Raw genomic sequence first — 23,160 nt, 5'->3', positions numbered from 1 at the left:
TCAATAAGTATGTAGCTCTGAATAACTTTTATCTGTTTTCAAAAATAAAGTCTTCATTCAGATGATGAGATTTCACCATTTTTGTGAATATGGAAATACTGTATTTTCTGTATTTTGTGAATACAGAAAATCCTAGAGACTCTGATAGTAGCTTCGAGAGAATTTAACCATAGTCACATCATTGGGTAAAGAGTATTCAGCTATTTCTTTCCTTAGAAATTTCTAGCTTATGAACTCTTAGAGACAGTAGTAAAGCTAAGCAAATGGAACAACAACAACTACAAAAATAGCTAAGGATGGTGTTAGCAGTGAGCACAGGCATTTTTAGTCATGGCTGTTACATTGCTAGGTTCTGGTACGTGTGCTTTATTGAAGCAGTGTCTTGTTATAAATGCTATGATGAAAAAGAAATGTAAACATTTTTGGATATCTTTTTAAGAATTGGAAAGAAAAAAAAGAAGAGTCAGAAGCAATACCACCAATATCTACAGTGTTTTAGTGCCTGGCCACCATGAAAACAATGTAAAAAATGACTGCTTAATAGTATAAATTTATTTAAATTATGTTCCTAAGGGGTCATCAAATATATTAACCCTTGAAACATAGACCTAGAGAAGTATAGAATTAATAGAATTTACTTTAACTTTTTTATATGCTTCTCTACTAAGCTTCTTAACTCATAGGCAATGCTAATACCCATTATGCCTGCCTGAAATATCACCTATTGTATATAATATCAAATGGTAGAGTCAGAAGTGATTTCAGCCATTCTCTATGTAGAACTAAGCTTAGAAGAAGACTTATCAAACTTGGGTAGAGCTCAAAAAGATATGAGAAATAGGGATCCAGGTTAAAATAATATGATTCTTGTGAGAAGGAACACACACATAGGCACTTTTCTCTCTGTTGATCTGGGATTTTTAATACGTGTTTATTAGCTAGCACTGTGCATTGTCTCTGAAGCTATTGAAAAGACTGCACTGTCTCATGCATTGTTGGTGATTGTGGAAACTGATAAAGCCTTTCTGGCAGGCAACTTAGTAATATGTGTCACAGTTTTAAATGTGTGTGTAGTTATTCTACTTCTGGGAATTGTAAGAAGATAAGAATGTTAGATAAGATCACAAAGCTATTAATCACTGTGTATCTGTGTGTACGTGTTTACCGCATCTTAATTCTTTGAATAGACTGGAAATCTAGGTTTAATATGCACAGTAATTAAACATACATTTCTTGAATGTCTATCATGTGTCAGGCTGAGTGCTTAAGTGCTGTAGATAAAAACGTCAACAGTCTTTAACTACAAAGACTCACAATTGGACAATACGTTTCCACTAACCAGAATTTTTTTTTTTTTTAAGAAAAAAACAGAATCAAATTTTATTATATTTCTAGCACCCAGAGATAGCAATTCTTAACATCTGCTTTCAACTTTTTTCTATCCAAATATTTTCAAATTTTTCCACAAGTGAGATCATAGTGTATGCAGCAGTTTTAAACCATTTTAACTTAACAGTTTATCACAAATGCTTAAAATTCACTAGAAGGATTATGCTTAATGTTTATAAGTACGTTTCTATCTTTTACATATCTGCATCTCATGGATGTGCAGTTTATGTAAAAATTCCCTTTTGTATCTTGTCTTCTTTCTCCTTCTATTATACTAATGTATACTTTTCTGGCTCTTTAACCTCCAGCCTCTAAGCTTTTTTATTTCTGTTCTGCCACTTCCAAATGGAAAACTGTTTCCTCCTTTATCTGCTTATCTGGAAATGGTGTTCATCCTACAAGACTCAACTGATATACCTCTTTCTCCAAGTCTCAAATCCAGCTTCACCCTCTGCATTCCTGTCATGCCTTTAGTAGACTTGCATTATGCAAGTTATCATACTCTGTACGCAATGGCATCGGCCTGGGTCAGAGATCACACTCCACCAGCCTGGCAAGTGACATTAGTGAGGCATTTTCCTGCAGGTCTAGGTTGAATGCTCTGGGCAGAGCAGCCTCTAGGTGGCATAGACTGTTTTGAGAACCCCTCACTTATGGAAAGCTCAAGACCGTGAAACAGCTGCCTGGCTAAATTCTGTAATCTGCGTAGGCCCAGTGAGTCATGTGTTAGAAGACGTGAACCCAGTCCATAAGTGGTAACCGGAATATTTTAATCAGCATAAAATAAAACTCCCAGCAATAGTAAATATCACAATTTATTATATTTGAAAATAGGTACCTACTAACACTGCTCCTTTGGCATTCTTGGGACACACGTTTTCTGTTTAAATGGAGGGGAAGGTGTGTGATTCTCTCTTGGCTTGCTGTTGGCCTGACTGTGTCCATGCCGGAATGTGCAGGGTTCTGAAAACTGTGGTCAGGAGTCAACAAGATGTGACCATGCCCACTTCCATGCATTTGAGAACAGTGATCTTCTTTCCTTCCACAAATTCCTAGAATAGAAAACTGTGGATTCTGATGCCTTCTTTGATAATTAGGTCATCAGTAATCAGAGGGTGGTCCCAGTTATATTTTCATGCTATCATGGTGAAGTTCATGTGTGTGGTTCTGTTCATTTGGGTCCGTGTGTGCTTGGCATCCTCCATTATGACTCTCACTCATGTGCAGGGAATCCATGTCCCCCTCACAGATGGTGTATTTGGCATTCCTCATGCTGTTCACTTACACCGTGTTGGTGGAGATGCAACCCCAGCCCACCGTGCAAGAGTGGCTCGTTATCATTTACATCTTCACCAACGCCATTGAGAAAGTCAGGGAGGTGAGTTATCCCTTCTACCTTTGTCTTCTACATACCTCTGCTAGACGTGTTCTGCGCTTGGGTGATGAAAACGGAGAGGTCAAGCATGAGGGTGAGTCAGGCAACGATCCTGATTTGTATGCTACAGGAAAGGTAATTAGGGGGGAAATTTCTGATCTCAACCTTTTATTGTTGCCAGATACTTTCTGTTGGTTGCTGCTCTTTGAAAGCAGTTATTTTAGAGGACATCTTAGTGCGTTTATCAGTTCTAGAGTGATGGTATCTAATTGATTTTAGACCCTCCAACTATTTGATTTCCCAAAAGTGTTTTTTTTTTTATAAAGTTGATGTTTTTTTATAGCCTAACATTACTTGCATATTATTGCTTTCATGTCACAGAGTGCCACATAAATGGCTAAAGTTGTGCAATGTGTAAAGAATTCATTTATAGTTTTCGAAAGTTCCTACTAAACATTTTTGAACATTTAAGATAAAAATCCCTCTGGGGCAAGTAGTCCAAGAAACAAAACAAAGCAAACTTTTCATTTTTAGTTTGCAATGAGTCACTTAAAACAAAAGAAAAGGAATGAATATTCCTATCCAATTATAACTGCAATCACATACCGTATGACTTAGGCTGTTTTAGATATCATTGTATATGTATCTCTCTCTACCTCTGTGCATTTACATACAATGATTTTGTCCTAGAGCTAATATGACCAACCTTGTATATTATGTAGAAAACAATTCAGCAGAAAAACGTTATCCGAATTCTACCATTTTTATTATGCTTCAGGGAAAATGGCTTTTTACTGTTTTACATTTCAGTTTGTCTGATATTCTGTTGCAGGGGTAATTTCTTATAATAGTGAATTCTAATATCACATTCTGAGTAATTTGCTAACTACTCACTAAATAGCAGTAGTGGGTCCAGATGACAGGATTCTTTGGTTTCTTTGCACTAGGCTATACGTCATGAAATGGAATTGCAGCTATATTCCATTGCAATATTGAGTTTTAAATGTCTTGGCGTTTCCCTGTGTTAGTTTAGGATTAACGAAAGCTAGAAAAACTTTTCTTTTTTAAAAAAATTTCTGGTTCGTTTTTAAATAGCTGGCCAGTACTAACAGTGAGATTAAACTACATTTATAGAATTGTTTAAATAATTCATTCCCCAAGGATAACTTACGTCTCCAAAATCCCCTTATGATCTAAGGTTTGGCATGATTCCAAATACTCCTTGAAAGAACAGTTGATGTATTAAAGATCTATTGATCTTGGGTTATAACCCATTCTTTAAGTTTCCCTCTTTCTTTCATCTTTTAGGTCTATATTTCAGAACCTGGGAAGTTTACTCAAAAGGTGAAGGTATGGATTAGCGAGTACTGGAATCTGATGGAAACTGTGGCTATTGGCCTGTTTTTGGTGGGTTTTGGCCTTCGGTGGGGTGACCCTCCTTTTTACACAGTGGGAAGACTAATATACTGCATCGACATCATATTCTGGTTCTCACGGCTCCTGGACTTCTTTGCTGTGAATCAACATGCTGGTCCCTATGTGACCATGATTGCAAAAATGGTGAGTACAGTCTGCTGTATAATCAGGTGTTCTTTTAACAGTTCTACGTAGTTTCATGGTTCACATACATTGGTTTAACTTTTGAAATTATTTAAAGAAGCACACACTTCATCCCCACTTTCCTTATAACCATAAACTCTTATTTAACAAATGTCCTTGGATAGCATATTGGGTAGTTGATTACAATACTCAGCTTACCCTTTTGGTTAGGGCCAGATGATGGGGGGTTGAATCCTATTTGTCTCTGAGCACAGTAATTCCTGAGGGCCAGATTTATGTGAGGCTACCGCCAATAATATTTTCTGCTGAAATAGTGATTTGTCTTTTTATCTCTCCACCCCCAGCCAACTCTTAAATAGTGATTACTGTGGGCCACACATTGTTCTAAGTACTTTGTATGTATTAACTCATTTAATCTTCAAAACAACTTTATGACATGGGTACTATTATTATCCACATTGTACGTTCAAGGAAATGGAGTTCAGGTAAATTTCCCAAAGGCATAAGTCGGGGAGCCAGGATTCAAATCTGGGCCACCTGGCTCTGTCTGCCATCTGAGCTCACTGTGCACTTGTATTAGCCCTGTCCAACTGGCTTTGCACAGGACCTAAGAAGGACAGTACCTCAAGATCATCTTTGCTTTGTCTTCTGGAATACTCACTGGCAGGGAAGGGGCAAGTTCTTGAGAAGGAAAGGTAGTGTTGAAACAAAGGAAGAAGACAGAAAAGGGAGAACCTCCAGGATTCCAAAGATAGATTTTTCTTATTTTATACTTTTCTCTTAGACCAGCAATATTTTCTCTGGTCTTGGTGACATTGGTATTAATTCATACCATTAACTCAGTAGGTTATGCTGAGGTAATCACTGTATCTCAGTGACTTAGCACAAGTTTATTTCTCCCTGATACAAAGATTGACGTATGCTCATGGAGGCCACGCTCTACCCAGTGACTCAGGGATCCCAAATCGTTCCATCTTGGGATATAGCTGTGTCAACATTGTGGCTTCTGAGGTTTCCTATGACAGGGAATAAGAGGGATGGAGAATATCTAACAGCTTTTAACTGCTCTGGATGGGAAGTGACTTAAATCACTGTTACTCCACAGCCCATTAGCCAGGAATAGGTCAGGTGGCTCCTGCCTCATGGAAGGGAAGCTCATGGACTATTCACAGAGTATGTCTCTGCCACAGGGAACAAGTGGGTTGAACTGATGTACATTTAGTAATTGAAATGAATTATTTAAAAGAGCCTTTAGAAAATTACAGTACATGTGCTATATATACATGTGTGTATAGTACATGTGTGTACTGTATGTGCTCCATTGTGCATTATAACAATCAGGCTTACTTTTAATACAAAGACTATGTGTTTGGGAGTTAATGAACCACTGGATTTAACAAACATCATTTTATAGTTACTTTTGCATCTTTAAAAAAAAAATTCTTCACTTCATCAAGATGTTCAGTATCTTGGAGTTCAGTACCTTGGAGCAGATTCTTGGCCTGATCAATTTCTCAGACTCTAACTCCTGAAGATAATCCTGGGAATAAGGAGCCATTTTACTAATTTGAATATTCCTATTTTTTTTTCTTTTCCTAATCTCTGATGAAAAGTTAGATATTAGCTAATCAAAAGCTATTCATATTTCATCACATCTTAAAAAAAGAAGCACAGATCCTCTACAGTTAGCACACTTAAATTACTCCATAGACTACATTGACATGAAACATATACTGTACAGAGAAAACAAAATGTTTTAGCCAAAGGAAATCCAGCTATTCATGGACTAGGCATTTTGGGCAATGACTAGACAGTCTTACTATTGGCAGGTATAATTATGATGGCTGCAGGTGTTTGATTTGTTTTAAATTTCAAATCTGTAGTAAACTTCTGGCTGTGCCGTGCCTTTTTGCAGACAGCAAACATGTTCTACATTGTGATCATCATGGCCATCGTCCTGCTGAGCTTTGGAGTGGCACGCAAGGCCATCCTTTCACCAAAGGAGCCTCCATCCTGGAGCCTTGCTCGAGATATCGTGTTTGAGCCATACTGGATGATCTATGGAGAAGTCTATGCTTCAGAGATAGATGGTACGTAGAGGATTCCGCCACCATGCAGCAAGTGAACCTTTGTAGATACTCAGAGTAATAAAGAACCCTGGAAAACAACCATCTGAATCTTAAAAATGTCAAGAGTTTGTGGTATTCTGCTAAGTCAATATGCTAAATATTTGTCTAGAGTCATACGACTATGATTCACCTTATCTCTCATTCTTTTAAATTCTTTATTTGTAGTTTGTTCAAGCCAGCCGTCCTGCCCTCCTGGTTCTTTTCTTACTCCATTCCTGCAAGCTGTCTACCTCTTCGTGCAATATATCATCATGGTGAACCTGTTGATTGCTTTCTTCAAGTAGGTTATTTTAATCAAATACAGTTATTTTGTATGAATCAAAAATGGGTGCAGGTATTTTGAAAGATGCACATGTAACCTTTGTTTTGTGTGTGTTTCATGTTTAATTACTATGGTTTTAAAATATGGGCATGGAACTACTGGCAGGAAGGCAGCAGAGTATGAGAAGAGAAAAAACAATAAATAGTGTAATAAAAGTAGACTGAAAGGAGATCATACACTGTAATTAAGCAATAATTTGGAATCATGGAGAGTAACAATTGACGAGGCTGAAAGTTGGTTAAAGAGTCCTTGATAACTTTCCTTCATTGGCTCTCAGTATATCTCATTCTCTGTTTTCTTCTATATCACTTTTCACTTCTTCTCAGTCTTCTTTTCTGGATCATCATATTCTCTTCAACCTTTTAACATTGGAATGTCCCTGGGCCCAGACCTTTTGTTTACACTTTGGTGATCTTGTTCAGTTTCCTGTATATATATACTGACAAATCCCAACTTATATCTTCAGCCTAGATCTCTTTCTTGAACTTCAGTCCTGTAGATCCAGCTCTCCTGTTCCATTACCAGTCAGATGTATAATATTGGGTTGGCCAAAAAGTTCGTTCGGGTTTTTGCATAATCTCTTGCAGAAAAACCTGAATGAACTTTTTGGCCAACCCAATAGATTTCTGAACTTTCAAATGTCCCAATTCTTGATCTCCCCTCTTTCCCAACATACACTTATTCTGCTTGTAGTCTTTCCCAAATCTATAAGGAAGACCACATGTTTCTGTCAAAGCTTCGTCTTTCCCATTGTTCAGACCAGAAACCTTGGCATTCTTAATGCGTCTCATATTTCTAGCTCTAGACTGTCAGGAATACCTGTTGACTCCATCTTCAAATAGATCATCAATCCAACCGCCTCTCACCACCCCACTGCTACTACCACAAAGCCTCCTAATTTATTTCTCTGCTTCTGTCTTTGGCCCCTATATTCTGTTCTCAACACAGTAGCCCTAATGACACTTAAATTTTTAAAATTACTTAATTAATTAATCACTCTATTCCCTAATGACCTTTAAAACATATGTCAGATGATGTCACTCATCAAATCCAAACCATTCAAGGTTCCCCATTTCCTTCTGGGTAAAAGTCAAAGTTTCTACAATGACCTAGCTTCCCTGCTACTTCTCCAGTCACCCATCACACTACTGTTCCCCGAATCCATGCCTCTCCAGCCACACTGGCCCCTCACAGTTTTTCAAACAACACAGGGGTGTTTGCAGTTGCTGTTTCCTCTGCCTGGAATGCTCTTCCCCCAGATATCAGTGTGGTTCATTCCCTCACCTCCTTCAAGCCTTTGCTCAAATGTCCCCTCTTTAATTAGCCCTAACCTAAGGATATTATTTAAAAGTGCAGCCCTCTTTCCTTTGACCATCTCCTTGGCATGCCTGGTCCCCCTTACTCTTGTTCCTTTATACTACCCACTTATATATACAAATATATTTTATAATTTATCTCTATATTGTGTTTTTTCCCCCGTTTATCTCTTATACTGGAATATAAGCTCCACAAGAACAAGTTTGTTTTTTTTGTTTTTGGGTTTTTTTTTTGGCCTTTTTTGCCCATGAATTTATCCCAGGCACTGAAAAGAGTGCCTGGCACATATTTGTTTAATGGATGAAAGAAATCAAGTGAAGTGATGGGAAGAAACTAGTATTTTCTGAATGCCTCTTTTATGCCAGGCACTGTACTAGGTATTTTATTCATTAATTATCTCACTGAAGAGAGATAGATAAGAAAAGGGAAATCAATGCATAGAAGTTAAGTAAAGAAAGTAGAGGAGATAAAGGCTGAAGGCAAGCAAAATAAATCAGAACACACACAAAAAAGGACTGTTGTTGCGTATATATGGGGAAAACATACTTTTTGCTTGTTGCAAGATTATATGATAGCTATCATCTCCCTTTAGCCTCACCATTTTATGCACTTGTAACATTTGCTGGTGTTTAATTACTGTGGCTATTTTTTTGACATTTCAAATAAGATTAAGAGTGGGTATGAGATTTTTGTTTCTCAAAAACGACAGGTGTCAAAAGGGAGGCTGACAAATCCTCCCACAGGCCAATCTTCTCACTGAGATGAATACACTGAGGACCACACAAGCTGAGCAACCCCAGATCAGACTACTTGTCCAAAGGCCCCTTTCCAGATTCTGTAATTACAAAGAACCTGAAATACACTGTGAAGATCGCCACCTGCTGGTGGGCAGGCTGTGATCACACTTGGAGTGGGAGTAACATGTAATTTTGGTGGCCCTCAAACTTGATTGTGCAGGAGAATTAACTGAAGGACTCACTGAGACACAGATCGCTAATTGGGTCGTTCCGGGATAGGGCCCAAGAATTTGCGTTCCTGACCTGTTCTCAGGTGATGCAGTGCTGCTGGCTCAGTGACTGCACTTTGAGAAGTACTGTTAAACTCAGTCAGTCGTCAGTGTTTCCTTCATCTATTTTATGAACTCTGGAACTTCCCTCCTCCTCTTATCCTAAGCTGGCTTTCCCCAGGATAGTTTGGGTTCCTTCTCTTTATCATTACTGCAGTTTAGGGTTACCTGCATTTTTATTTGCCAAATGTGGCTGCCCTTCTCAAGTACTTCTCTGCCATCTTTCTCTAAAGAAAATAAATTACATATTAGCCTAAGCAAAATATTATGATGGATATTCCATTGTGTCCTCCCCACCCACATCATGTTATAGATTTAAAGTTAAATAGTTAAGGGTGATATGTTGTTTGAGAATTTGTACCACTCACCACAACTTCTATTACAAGTTCTATAATATCAACATATTTACTGCACTATCTGCATATTATAATTGATATAATTAAAGGGAGAAAAATCCCAAGGTGGCCTACCAATAAGGAGTCACTTTTATTGTAAGGTTAATGTAAATAATTGATCTAGCTGCTGAATCGAAGCTCTGCTTATTGACTTATTTTAGGATGAATTGATTTTTCTTCCATCTCTTCTTCATTAATATTCTTTCGTTTGAATGTTTTAACTAGGATTATTCTAGCACTTCTCACATTTGACATTAGGAGAATCTCTTCATAAGGTTGATGATATAGAGGGACATTAAAGCTGTTTACCATGAATGATGAATTATGGACTGAAAAGATCTTCTTATGTGAGAAGAGATGGTGAATCAAGAATAATGTTACTTCCAGAGGACAGTTTCTGTTCATTGCATTTAAAATGTTGGCATTTTCTTCTCTCTGATTGTAATTTCTACCTTTTGCTTATTCTGATTAGCATATTTTATTGTAGAAGGTGATTAATGTATGTTGTTTGGTTGAAGAAGAATCGTAAATGCAATGGATATTATTTTTATTGACTAACTACCATCCATGTCAGGCGAACCAATCATAAAAGTTGGAAAATAAAGCAATAATCTAACGGTTATGTTTCAGGATTCCATATTAAAACACTGTCCCTCTCTTACTACAACTTACAGTAACGTTTACATAGATCTGAAATCCATTTCAAATAACCTGTGGAAATACAATCGCTATCGCTACATCATGACCTACCACGAGAAGCCTTGGCTGCCCCCGCCTTTTATCCTGCTGAGTCACATTGGTCTCCTCCTTCGCTGTCTTTGCCATCACCAAGCTCCAAATGACCAAGAAGAGGGTGATGTTGGATTAAGTAAGTTTTCATTGGTGGGGCAGGAGGAAGAGCGTGCAAGAGTGGAGATCCAAGGTGAAGACACCTGGAACGTTGTCGATTAAATTCAGGGCACAGGATGGAAGGCTCTGGGAGTTAACTGACAAAAGAGTATCAGCTGAGCACCTGGGTCTAAGTAAATACATGGATCTCATTACGTGGTTGTAGTACCTTTCGCTAAAAGTAGCTGATACTTTGAAAGAAAGGAATAGGTAGGAACAGAATCTCTGCTTGAATGTGTAAAGGCTTTTTGTCACCTGGAAAACCCCGTGTTTTTACTCTGCTTAGCTGGGAAGACGTCAGAATAACTCCTAGAGAGTAGTCAGAGTGACCCATACTTATTTCCCTGTTGTTGAAGATGGAATCCAAATCGAAAGGATACAGAAGGTCTTGTGGACTAAGGGAAATAGATAAACCAGACTTTGCTTAATTTATTCACCAGAATCATGGCTCTCTGGTTCTCTAATCTACTGAATATGGAGGTGATTCTTTATAGATGTTTCATATTTTCAAGAACTTCAACTCAGGATGCAGAAATGTGGATTCTCTGTCTTTTTTTTTTTTTTTTTTTGGCAAAGCTTAACTCGACATATTTTGAGATTTTCCTAGTTCATTTTGCTTATCCATATATTGCCTGCATGATATGACTGTCATACTAATTGTCATGAGAGAACATTCCTTCTTGTGGTTCAGAGATCTTTTGTAGTTCCTCTAGGCCCACTGGTACTAGGCCCATTTCTAGGTAATTCCTAGATATAGAGGAAATGGATAGCATAAATTCACAATCCTTTATCTCAATCCCTAAATTCAAAATACATTTGAAAATGGAAAGTCTTTTTCTTCATAAGTTGGAGAAAGACTCATTTGGACAGAAGAGGCTAACGGGACTAATGTAAGCCATTTATCCTCTTTATCCCTTGTAGTATGGATATTCATTGATTTTTGCTGCAGAAGTGATGTGTTTGATTTCAGGGTATTGCCCTAGCTACAACTAGGGATTTTACTTCATTTATGGCATATGCACTATATTACCTTTCCAAAACTAGAAAACTTCTTAATTCTGAAATGGACTGGTTCCAGGAGTTTCAGATAAGGGATTGTGGACTATTTATACATTTCGGTGGGCCCTTAGGAGGACAGATGTTATCACAAGGTTGACAGGGTGACATGCTTTTGCTCCTGCTGTAGTTGGCTCCGTGAAGTATTTTTCTTCTCTTGAGTCACTTGGTGATTTATTTTTCTGTTCCATTTCTTTCCCCTAAGAGATTCAGCCTTTATATGGAAGTCAAAGCACAACTGAAGTTAATTTAAAGGCTTATAATTATATTATAATTTCCCGGCTTCTAATGGAGTGCCATCCCAGAACAACTGTAATCTAACAGGAGAGTGTGAACCACTTGAGAGATCCTGGGATTAACTAGGATTTGGCCCCATTTTCTAGCATGATAACAAACAACACTTTCCTGGGCTTACCTTGATCTGAGTTTATAGGATGATTCGGTTATAAAACTCGAGGAAATATTCTGATGGACAGAGGTACATTCACCCTGAACTCTGGGAAATTCTTGAATTTGTGTGAGATTGCCTTTGATTCTCTGTATTGAGGATCAAGACGTTTGCACATGGGGCAGCAGTGCCACCTGGTGGACAGTCACAAGAACGTGCCACATACTGCAAGCTGCACCTATCACTGGAACTGCTCTGTGGGGTGTTTGCTCTTAGGAATCCACAGAAGGCTCAAATCATACAATTCTAAAGTTCCTTACTCATACAAGATTCTTTAGTGCAAACACACATTTAGAGTTGAGTGGAGATGGGGATTTTTTTGGTGTCTGAAAGATGCTTCCAAGCCATAAAAATCAGAAAACATTGTACCTTTGAGTTGTGAACACCTTTTATGGCTGAGTATTTTCTTTTAGTTATCTTTTAAAATGAATATTTTTGTCTCTCATTTTATTGGAAAATTACAGAACATTTGCATTTCTAATAAATTCTGGAGAACTTTAATGGTTCTTTTTTTTTCCTAATTTAGGTGAAATGATTGAAGGAAAAGAATATTCCAGTTTTACCCTTTTTGCAACATCATTTTTATATTTAACAAGTATTAGAAACTTGCTCAAAAGATAATGCATTTTTCTGCTAGGTCAGAGTAAGAGTCAAGGTGGTAGACCAAATGTGATTGCTGAAGTTTGATGTAGAATTGCATTAGTTTTATAACATCATGAAATGACGTGTCTTTTAATGAATTAATTGTAATTGTCAAGGAAGAAGTATAGCCTTGAATGGCCATTGACTGGTCATAATGTCTCTTTCTTCAATAGAAGAACTTAGTATATACAAACTCAGTGTATATATAAACTCAGTGCAACAAGGTAAAACTTTCTTATACTTACTGGATTAATTTCAACAGACTTTGACTTCTTCTAACCTTGATTTTAACCTGTAGGTTACTTATTGTCATTTTGACAGATAAACCAGTTGGTGGGGGAACTTCCATATGCATATAAATATGGTGAATTTTTATGTGTAAAAGTATTCTAATTTAAGAAAATATTGAAGATAAAGTATCTGTTCCACGAGTCACCTTCAAATTCCCACATCTGTTTATAGGACAAAAAGGAAAGACCCAGCCTGGTGTTTCCAGTTATTTCTACATAGTGCTTCCCAATTAATATTAGGAATACAGTGTGACAAGGCAGCAAACTATTATGCAAGCTATGGTTTTATCCATTTTTAACACCAATGGAAGAAAAGTCACTCAGACGCTGTACCAGCTTCCTATGGAGGATGAATAATGATTCTTTTTATGCACTATACTTATTTCCATAGAACTCTACCTGAGTAAGGAGGATCTGAAAAAACTTCACAGTTTTGAAGAACAGTGTGTGGAAAAATACTTCCATGAGAAGATGGAAGGTCTGAATTGTAGTTGTGAGGAACGAATCCGAGTGACGTCAGAAAGGTAAAAGTTATATATGTATTTTCACCCTGTAAACTGCTACCTAAACCTGATTCTACTAGAATGTCTGAAAAAAGTAGAAAGGTCTACTTTTAAAACCCAGAGGTTTTGATTTTCTAAAATTTTCTCTAGTATCGTATAATATTCATGCAATCAGTGCACATTTATTGAGCATCTACTATGTTCCAGGCAGTCTTCTAAGTTAGTGGAGATAAATGGTGAATAAGAGAGCAGGGGCCCTTCCTTCATAGCATTCACATTCTAGTGCGTGCATGTGGAGGGATGGGGGTGGAGTGAAGGACAAAAAAGATATATGTAATTTAATGTCAGACAGTAAAAGAGCAATGAAGGGGAAAAAAAGTAGTATAAGGGAATAGAGATGGATCGTGGTGAAGGGTCTGCTGGAGTTGGGGGTTGGGTTGGACCGTTTTGGGAGCCTGGTGCAGGAAGGTCGCTCTGAGGCAGCTGAGGAGGAGAGACTTGAGGGAGGTGGGCTGGAGCAGCAAACGTGGATGCAGGTGAGTCCAGGAGCAGCAGGGTGCTGGTTGCACTGGGAATCATGGAGTCACAGTCTCGGGGCGCCTGACTAGCACTTGTGCAGTGGAGTTGAGGGCAGATTCACTGAAGCGTGTGGAGGGTGAATAGAAGTAGAGACAGTGATTAGAGGCAGATTTTCTAAGAAGTTTTACTCTGAAGGGAGGTAAAGAGGGGTATGGGGACATGGTGCGGTTCTTTTGTTTTGTTTCATGTGGAGCTAATAAAAGTAATATATTTGTTCCTGGAAAAGATCTACCAGCAAGGGAGAAACTGCAGGAGCCGGAGGGAGGAGGTGACTTGCTGGGTGAAGTCCTCAGGAAGGGCAGTTAACGGTGGGGGCCAGGAGAGAATATGGAGAGTGCTCCAGAGGATGCAACCAGGCTGCGGGGACGCAGATCTCACGGCAGTCATCAGCTGAGGGTGTCTGTGGGTGTGTGTGATTTGGGGGGGCCATTCAGAGGTTTGAGGAAAGAGGAGGCGTGTTGGAGAAAGTGGACAAACGTAGAAGCCCGTAGGTCAGAGCTGCTGTACATGTGCCACTAATCACGGGTACACAGCACTGGATCAAAATATGGACTGCATGTGATTGTATGCATTTTAAAAATTTAGAAATAATTGACATATAACATTATATTAGTTTCAAGTATACAGCATAATGATTCGATATTTGTATACTGTGAAATGATCACCACAGTGAGTCTCATTAACGTCCATCACCATACAATTTTTTTTCTTGTGATGAAGTGTTCAAGGTCTACTCTCTTAGCAGCGTTCAAATGTACAATACAGTATTATTAACTAAGTCCCCGTGATTATATGCATTTTTTAAAATGCAGCATTGCTTTCTTAATTGGAAGCAAATTGGCAGAAGTTAAATGTGTTCTCTTACTTTTAAATAACACACGGACCTGACTATAAAATGTTATACCTAATTATGCATATATATTTTCTGATGTCCAAATAGATAGATAGTGAATCTTTAAATATGGCTTTATTTAAAATTGAATCACATTAAGAACTTTCTAAATGGTCACCTTGGGCATATGACTTATTTCTGAACTTTTAAAATTAATACCATATTTATGTAAATACGTTTTAGGTAGCTGATTGAATTTCAGATCAAATTTTAATATTGAGGAAAAAACTGAGTATCAAGTAACAATTTGTGAACCCACAACATTCTGTTTTACTTAAATAATATCTTTAGGCCAAAACTCTGTGAGCTTCCTTCTTTCCCTTTCCCTTTTCCACACATTCTGCCTCCTTTGTAGCTATGCTCATTGAGTCCTGCGGGCCAGCTTGGTTCTGCTTTGTATGAAACATGTACCCAGATAGGAGTTTACAGAGCCGGCATGAAGTCCTGCTTCTAGCTATGCGTACTTGGGCAAGTTTACTCTGGGCCTTGTTTTCTTCTCTGTAAAATGGACACAAAAATAGACCTACCTTTTAGAGTTGTTGTGAGGATTCCATGGGATAATATAGATGAACTGTGTGGCAGTGTGCTAATGGATAGTAAGGGAGCAGTGAAAGTTATCTATTATTATGTAAAATCAGACTCCAATTTTGTGAGTATAATTTCTTCTAAAATACAGATTCCCTTCCAAACCTTAAGAAAAGGGATGTAAATAGATAAGATGGGTCAAGATAGGCACCTCCGCCCCCCAATATTATGCACTGGAACAAGGTCACGGAGAGCCCTTCACTTTACACTATAAACTAAGGAAAAATTTTAGGTGGTCAAACAGATTTACCTTCTAGGTTGTTACCATATGGATTTGAGGAGTCAGAATTGGAACTAGGGAGACCACGCGAGAGATTGATACAGCAGACAGATGACGCCCAAGGGCTAGCCAAATTGGTGGTAGCATTGAAAGAAGGGATCCTAGTCCATTAGATCTGCTGTAACAAAATACCATAGACTGAGTGGCTTATAAGCAGCAGAAAGTTGCTGCTCACTGTTCTGGAGGCTGGAAGACTGAGATCAGGGTGCAAGGATGGTCAGGTGAAGGCCCTCTTTGGGATACAAACTTCTCATTGTGTCCTTACCTGGTGGAAGGGGCTAAGGAGCTCTGTTGGGGTCTCTTTTATAAAAAGTAGAGCACTGATCCCATTCGTGAGGGCTCCACTGTTATGACCTAATCACCTCCCAAAGGCCCCACCTACTAATACCATCACTGTTGAGGGTTAGGATTTCAACGTGAATTTTGGGTGGGGACACAAACATTTAGGCCATAGCAAAGAGGATAAAGGCATATTTAGAGAGGACAATTCAAGAGGTGAGTTAAGGATTGGCTGTGGCAATAAGGGAGAGGTTGAAGTCCAGGATGACTCATATCTGTAGCAGGGTAATTATGTGAAAGTTGGCACTAAAGGATAAAGAGTACAAAATGCATGGCAGGGAGGGTGTGGAGGGAAAGCAATGAGGTTTGATTTTGTTGAGCCCGAGATTCTGGTGGTGCAGTTATCCAGAGATGTCTGGAAGGCTTTACATATGTGAATCTGAAGCCCTAGGGCAAAATTTGAACTGGACAAGGAAATTTGGGAGTCATCTGCCTATTTTAGGAAAATAAAATTATGACAGAGGAAGTGCTTATGCTCAGGAAGCAAGTGGAGTGAGGCGACTCAGCGGGTTGAGGGTCTCACCCTGCGAGGTGTCAACACCTGTATAATGGACTGAGGAAGAGGAACTCATGGAGAAGACTGAAAATAATTGATCAGAAGAGTATAAGGAAAACCAGGAGAAGGTAGTATCATGAGTCAAGTGAATACAGAGTAAAAATTTGAGAACCAGACATTTAAAAAAAGTAATTCAATAATAATAATTAATAATAATAATACTAATAGTAAACTGAACACCAGTAATCGTCATATGCTATCACATTTATCTTGAATTTTTTTCTTGGGATTTGAGTAGAGAAGGGTTAGATGGTAGATGGTTATGTAGCTTCTGAAAAATATTCTAGATGCTTTCAAGGGCTCTAGCATTTGATTATGAAGCCCTAATTTAACTTCAAAACACAGTCGATCAATTTTCCTTCTTGATAGAGCTGTCTCACCAGCCCTCTTTTTACATGGTTGTCCTTGTTGAGGTCATTCTGGGGACCTTGTAAATGAAGTATGGGAGAGAGGGAAGAATATTTTCCAGTGGTAACTGAGCAGTAGTTTGAAGAGGGAGCGAAAGGAAGTTAGGAAGATATTTGCATGTTTGTCTACCTCTGAAGAAGAGATCACCTATACCTTTATAGAGTTAAGTGAATTGTGAAAGTGGAAGGAGAACATATTAAGGCTGTTTCATATCTTACTTTCTCTATTTGGAACGCCAGCTACTTTTTGTCCCTAGTTACGTAAGCCAGTGTTTTTCCTCTCTCTGTCCTATGGAGTAAGATGTTAACTAGGTATTTTCCCATATTAAGCATGTTTGGGTATGTCATATTTGGGAAATACTACATTTAAAAAAAGTTTAAACACTTTATCATAACGGGCATTGTGACTCAGTAGAGTTATAGTTTGAGCCGGTCCTGTAATCATTTCGCCATGAAACCTTACTGAGAAACCTTTGTGAACAACTCCCAGCATGGAAAATGTGGGTGCAATTCATTTACCCCTTCACGGGACTCTAGGACCCCAATAGAACTTTGCCTGGATCCCTGCTGAGTTGCTGAGAGGTGCTGGAGTGCAGTGGTTGATGCCATTGAATATGGAGCCGCACTCTCTGGCTTTGAAGCCTCACCCTGTCATTGACCGTGTGACTGGCCATGTGACCTCTTTTCATGAAGGGATAGTAGTAATGCCTACCTTGTAGGGTGGTCATGTGGATTAAATAAAATAATGTAAAATGCCTGGCACATAATGAGCACTCAGTGAATATTATGATTATCATGATGATTATAATCATACTTGTTATAATTTCATTTTACAATATCTGGTCCAGAGACCCACAATGAAATAATAACCATACTGGTTTTCCCACCACCCTCAAACCTTGCACAGAGGAAACTAAAATTACGAGAATTTCTTTTACATGTCAGAATGACTGAAAGACTAGATTAAAATAATGTAGATGGTGGCTGAGGAATATAATTAAAATATATTTCATAGGACATTGAGCTTTAGAAAAGAAGTGCCTATGAAAGCAAGAGGGCCTGATTTGAGAGGGACCCAGTTATTTGTCTAAGTCTCTATTGTAGCAGTGTTACCTGTCGCTGTGAATAGTTGCTGGTGTCTATTGTATCCCTTCCATGTGACTGCTGCTAATGGAACTTAATAAGTCTCCATTACTGCTGTTTGGACTGTACAGTTTTTGGATTAGTTGAAACAGTGCACTAGATGAAGAGGCTCTAATTAAGCATATTTGGAAGGGAATATACATATATTTTGTGCTCTTTTCTTCATCATCCTTGCCAATTCTAGTTTTATAGGTTCCAGAAGGTCAAGAAGCCTTTACTAAAGCTCTACTGAGTTATAGAAGTTGAAGCAAGAAAGAGAGGGTTCCACCCACATAGGTGATAATCAAAATTATACCATCCTCTTTATTCTTTAACTCCTATCTACAAAGCTTCCAGGAAGAAGTGGAAAATTTCTCAATCCATGTGACTTGAGATATATTCTAGAGAGGGGATGACTAACACTATTTTGGGAAGTGCCTGCTAAAGCTGAGTGCTAAGCTCTTCATGGTATAATTACTGCTTTTCCCAGCCCTCAAATAAGACTGGGGGCAATTTGTTATTTCTGCATACGGTCATGTCAGCCATGAAACTGTTGGCTTCCTCCCTTGCAATTTTTCCCTTTATTCCTGTTTATCAAAGATTTTCATTATGGGGAAATTGGAAAGTATACTCCTTCCTCCAAATAAAAGAATGAAACAGAGAGAAAAGAAAGAAAAAAAAATGTCATAAGCTAGAGTCCACTGTGAAAAATTTGGTCTTTTTCCATTTAGTCTTCCATATATTTTTAGTTAAAATTATACAGGTTTGCATTTTGTCCCCCTACCCACCTTACACATCAAAAACATTTCTCCAAATAATTAAATATTCCTTGTAAACATATTTTAATTTTTATTGTTTCTTGACTTACAAAGTTTTTATACCAAATTTAAAAGTATATAATGCAGAACACAACAGACATCCACATCCCCACCCCTGTCATCAGAAATAGACAAAGAAAATGACTATTAACAATGTAAGTATGATTTTTAATGGCTGCATAATATTCTATCTCATCTGTCTGCCTTAGCATAGTAAAATTCCTGCCTCTTTATTTGTCTTGGCTATTTGAACGTTCCAATGTTGCATCCCTGCCAACCTGGAGTCACTAAATCTCTTTTTTAAAATTTGCTAGGTTAAAAAAATGTTACAGTGTAGACGAACTCATTGTTGTCTTATTTTTATTGATAATTTCTCTGCTTACCTAATGAGATTGGATATTTTACCACATTTCATTATCTTTTGTGAATTATCTATTCATGTCCTTTGGGGCCTTTATATTTTTTTTCCTCAACAATTTGTAAAAACTTTTGACTACTTAAGGGATACAAACACCTCACTGTATTTGTTAGAATAATTTCCTGTTTATTTTTTGTTTTAAAATTTTGTGTTTTATTTTCATGTGTATGAGTTTCATTTTATGTAACCACAATATATGTATTTTGTAATTTATTTTATTGATTGTTAAGCTTAGATAACTGTATTAATTTCCTAGGGCTGCCATAATAAAGTATCAAAAACTGGGTGTCTTACAACAACAGAAATTTGTTATCTCACAGTTCTGGAGGCTAGAAGTCCGAAATTATGATGTTGGCAGGTCCATGTTTTCTCTGATGGCTCTAGGGAAGAAATCTTTCCTCGCTTCTTCTAGTTTCTGGTGTTTGCTGACACTCCTTGGTGTTCCTTGGCTTGTAGATGCATCACTCCAGTCATAAGGTGGTCTTCTCCCTGTGTATCTTCACACTGTCTTCCCTCTATGTCCAAATTTCCCTTTTTTTATAAGGATATGAGTTGTATAGGCTTATGGCGCACCTTAATGACCTTATTTTAACTTGATTACCTCTGTAAAGACCCTACTTTCAAATAAAGTCACATTCTAGGAGTACTGGGGGTTAGGACTTCAACATACCTTTTGGGGCGGTGGGGAGGACACAAAACAAAACCTATCCCCATACAGAGGTATTTACAAAGATATATACAGATATATTTTCTTTGTTCTTTCTAATTCTCTAAAAGAAATCAATTGTTACATTTAATTTGACTCTACTTGCAATTTACTTTTGTACTTGCATAGCTGAAGGTGCCTTGTGTTGCTTTTACATGAATCAATGGCTAGACATCATAATTTTGGGTTAAAGTATTCAAAGTCATTTAAAAATTTGCCTCGGGCTTTCTCTGAATGTAGGTCTCTTAAAATGGGTTTTGTGTGAAAGTTGGGATGCCTGGTTGTACTGTAGACTTGGAATATTATTCTAAAAGATCTGTAATTTTTTTTTTCTAACTATGTATTTGATTATTGATTCTGTTCCTATCATTCTAGTTTCTTCCTCAGGATTTCCTTTCTCTACCAAAATAGCACAGTGCTTGACAATAAGAGATATTAAAATGTTTGCCTTGTAAATTAACGAATGTATTAATGAATACAAATGGGCTGATTGATGAGATGATTGAAGGGATAACTAGCAGGAAGCTGGAAATGTGGCTCTGAAATATTGGAGAGAAATAAGGGGTAGAAATACAATTTGTAATTTTCCTTATTAAGGTGATAGTGGGAATTACAGGAGTGGGTGAGATCACCTGGGATGAGAGTATGTGTTGGATAGAGAAGAAGGCAGGAGACAGACCTAACTTTGGGAAGCGGCTTAGGCTGAGGAGCCACCTAAGGATGGAAGCAGGACAGGAAGAGAGTAAGGCAAGTTCCCACTGGCTTACTGTGTTTATTGGTTTTCTCCCTCCCTTTTTCCCTTAGGGTTACAGAAATGTGCTTCCAACTGAAAGAAATGAATGAAAAGGTGTCTTTCATAAGGGACTCCTTATTGTCTTTGGACAGCCAGGTGGGACACCTGCAGGACCTCTCTGCCCTGACAGTGGATACCTTAAAAGTCCTTTCTGCTGTTGACACCTTACAAGAGGATGAGGCCCTCCTGGCCAACAGAAAGCATTCTACTTGCAGAAAACTTCCCCACAGCTGGAGCAATGTCATCTGTGCAGAGGTTCTAGGCAGCCTGGAGATCTCTGGAAAGAAGAAATACCAGTGTTATAGCATGCCCCCTTCTTTGCTGCGGAGCCTGGCCAGAGGCTGGCATCCCCCACGAGTGCAGACAGGGCCCTTTCTTGAGATTACAGACAGAAAGTTTTCAAATGTAAGAGATGACCAGGAACAGCAAGAAACAGAAAATAGTATAGTTGCCTCTGGGGTGTCCCTGAACAGGCAAGCACACCCAAAGTATGGCCAGTTTCTCCTGGTCCCTTCTCATCTAGAGCAAGTTCCTTATTCTGCAGAAACCAACTTGCCTCTGTCCAGACCATCTTTGGAAGCAGGCACAGATGTGCTGGCAACTGAACATGTCACCCAGAGTGAGGTCCCTGTTCATCTGACATGGCAGACCCCGGTTGTCTCAGCTCAGGGCTCAGAGGTGGAAACCAAGGAGCAGTATGAGTCACTTGATCAGTTACCGGCCAGACAAGACAAGGGGGAGCAAGTGCTACCCACATTGATTTGCACACCTGCACCCATTAAAGTGACCTCCCTCCCTTCCCAAGTCAAGAGCATGCAAACTGGAGGTGGATATGTGAACTGGGCATTTTCAGAAGGTGATGAAACTGGTGTGTTTAGCACCGAGAAACAATGGCAAACCTGCTTGGCCTCCACTTGTAACTGTGACTCCAAACAGACTGAACAATGTCAGAGGCAGATCCGGGACAGATCCCTATCTGATAACTCAACAAGATTGGCCCAGAGGGATTGCTCAGAGGTGGGACCATGGCTTCAGCAAAACACATCCCTTCGGATCAGTCCCCTTCGTAGAGACAGGCCCTTCATTAGGAGTCAGAGTTTGAGATTGCACAAAGAGGAGAAGTTGAAGATCTGTAAGATTAAAAGTAAGAAGTAAACATTTTTACAACCAGTATTAAATTCTTGCATTGCTACCATTCTCATTCTCCCCATTCTGTCAGTCCTTTCTGTGAAACAAAATGGTTCCGCCTACCATCTTACACTTTCTCATGTAAATCATTTCCCTTACAGATCTTTCAAAATCCTCAGAGATAGGACAGTCAAAATGGATCAAAGCAAAAATGCTAACCAAGGATAGGAAATTGTCGAAGAAAAAGAAGAAAACACAAGGACTACAGGTGCCAGTAAGTATCTTTTATGTTTTTGGCAATTGAGGTAGTATCCTAACTTAGCTTGGTTTTTCTTTAAAGTGCCACGTACACAAAATAGCATTGTCCTGGAAGGAATGAAGATGCAAATTTAAGAGTCAGCAGAGTGGATTTGCCACAATTCATTTGTCAACTCATATGTTGAAGGACATTTGTGTTATTTTCAGTTTTTGGCTATTCCAAACAAAGCTGTTATGAACATTTGTGTACAAGTCTTTGTGTGGACATACGTTTTAATTTCTCTTTGGTAAATATTTAGAAGTGGAATGCTAGAGTCTTATACTAAGTATTTGTTTAATTTTAGAAGAAACATACATCCCCACCAGCTTATGAGCAGTAGTTTGAGAGTTCCAGTGGTCCACATCCTTGCCAATCCTTAGTATGCTCAGTCTTTTTAATTTTAGCATATTAGTGGGTGTGTAGTGGTATCTCACAGTGGTTTCGTTTGCATTTCCATAGTGACTAGTGCTGCTAGGTATCTTTTCATGTGCTTATTTTCCATCTGTATATCTTTTTTGGTGACATATCCATTCAAATCTGTTGTTCATTTAAAAAATTGGGTTGTGGGACTTCCCTGGTGGTGCAGTGGTTAAGAATCCGCCTGGCAATGCAGGGGACATGGGTGCGATCCCTGGTCCGGGAAGATCCTACACGCTGCAGAGCAGCTAAGCCCGTGCGCTACAACTACTGAACTTGTGCTCTAGAGCCCACGAGCCACAACTACTGAGCCTGCGCACCACAACTACTGAAGCCTGCGAGCCCTAGAACCCATGAGCTGCAACTACTGAAGCCCATGTGCTCTAGGGCCCACGTGCTGCAACTACTGAGTCCATGTGCTGCAACTACTGAAGCCCGTGTG

The 23,160-nt window shown here is 38.7% G+C and overlaps 1 protein-coding gene across 1 annotated transcript in view; it reads left to right on the top strand.

The window, feature by feature from the left end:
- The window catches only part of TRPM6 (transient receptor potential cation channel subfamily M member 6), a 207,705-nt gene that overhangs the window by 148,067 nt on the left and 36,478 nt on the right, over positions 1–23,160 (top strand). Inside the window, exons 23-30 of the mRNA XM_036855993.1 lie at positions 2,639–2,767; positions 4,073–4,324; positions 6,240–6,414; positions 6,619–6,733; positions 10,228–10,421; positions 13,269–13,401; positions 20,887–22,019; positions 22,165–22,277. Coding sequence (XP_036711888.1) covers positions 2,639–2,767; positions 4,073–4,324; positions 6,240–6,414; positions 6,619–6,733; positions 10,228–10,421; positions 13,269–13,401; positions 20,887–22,019; positions 22,165–22,277 — 2,244 coding nt within the window. The remainder of the gene's footprint in view (positions 1–2,638; positions 2,768–4,072; positions 4,325–6,239; positions 6,415–6,618; positions 6,734–10,227; positions 10,422–13,268; positions 13,402–20,886; positions 22,020–22,164; positions 22,278–23,160) is intronic.

Source organism: Balaenoptera musculus, chromosome 6, assembly GCF_009873245.2.
Source record: "Balaenoptera musculus isolate JJ_BM4_2016_0621 chromosome 6, mBalMus1.pri.v3, whole genome shotgun sequence".
Classification (NCBI taxonomy): domain Eukaryota; kingdom Metazoa; phylum Chordata; class Mammalia; order Artiodactyla; family Balaenopteridae; genus Balaenoptera; species Balaenoptera musculus.
The sequence above is the reverse complement of the archived record's forward strand: the minus strand, read 5'-3'. Positions and strand labels throughout refer to the sequence as shown.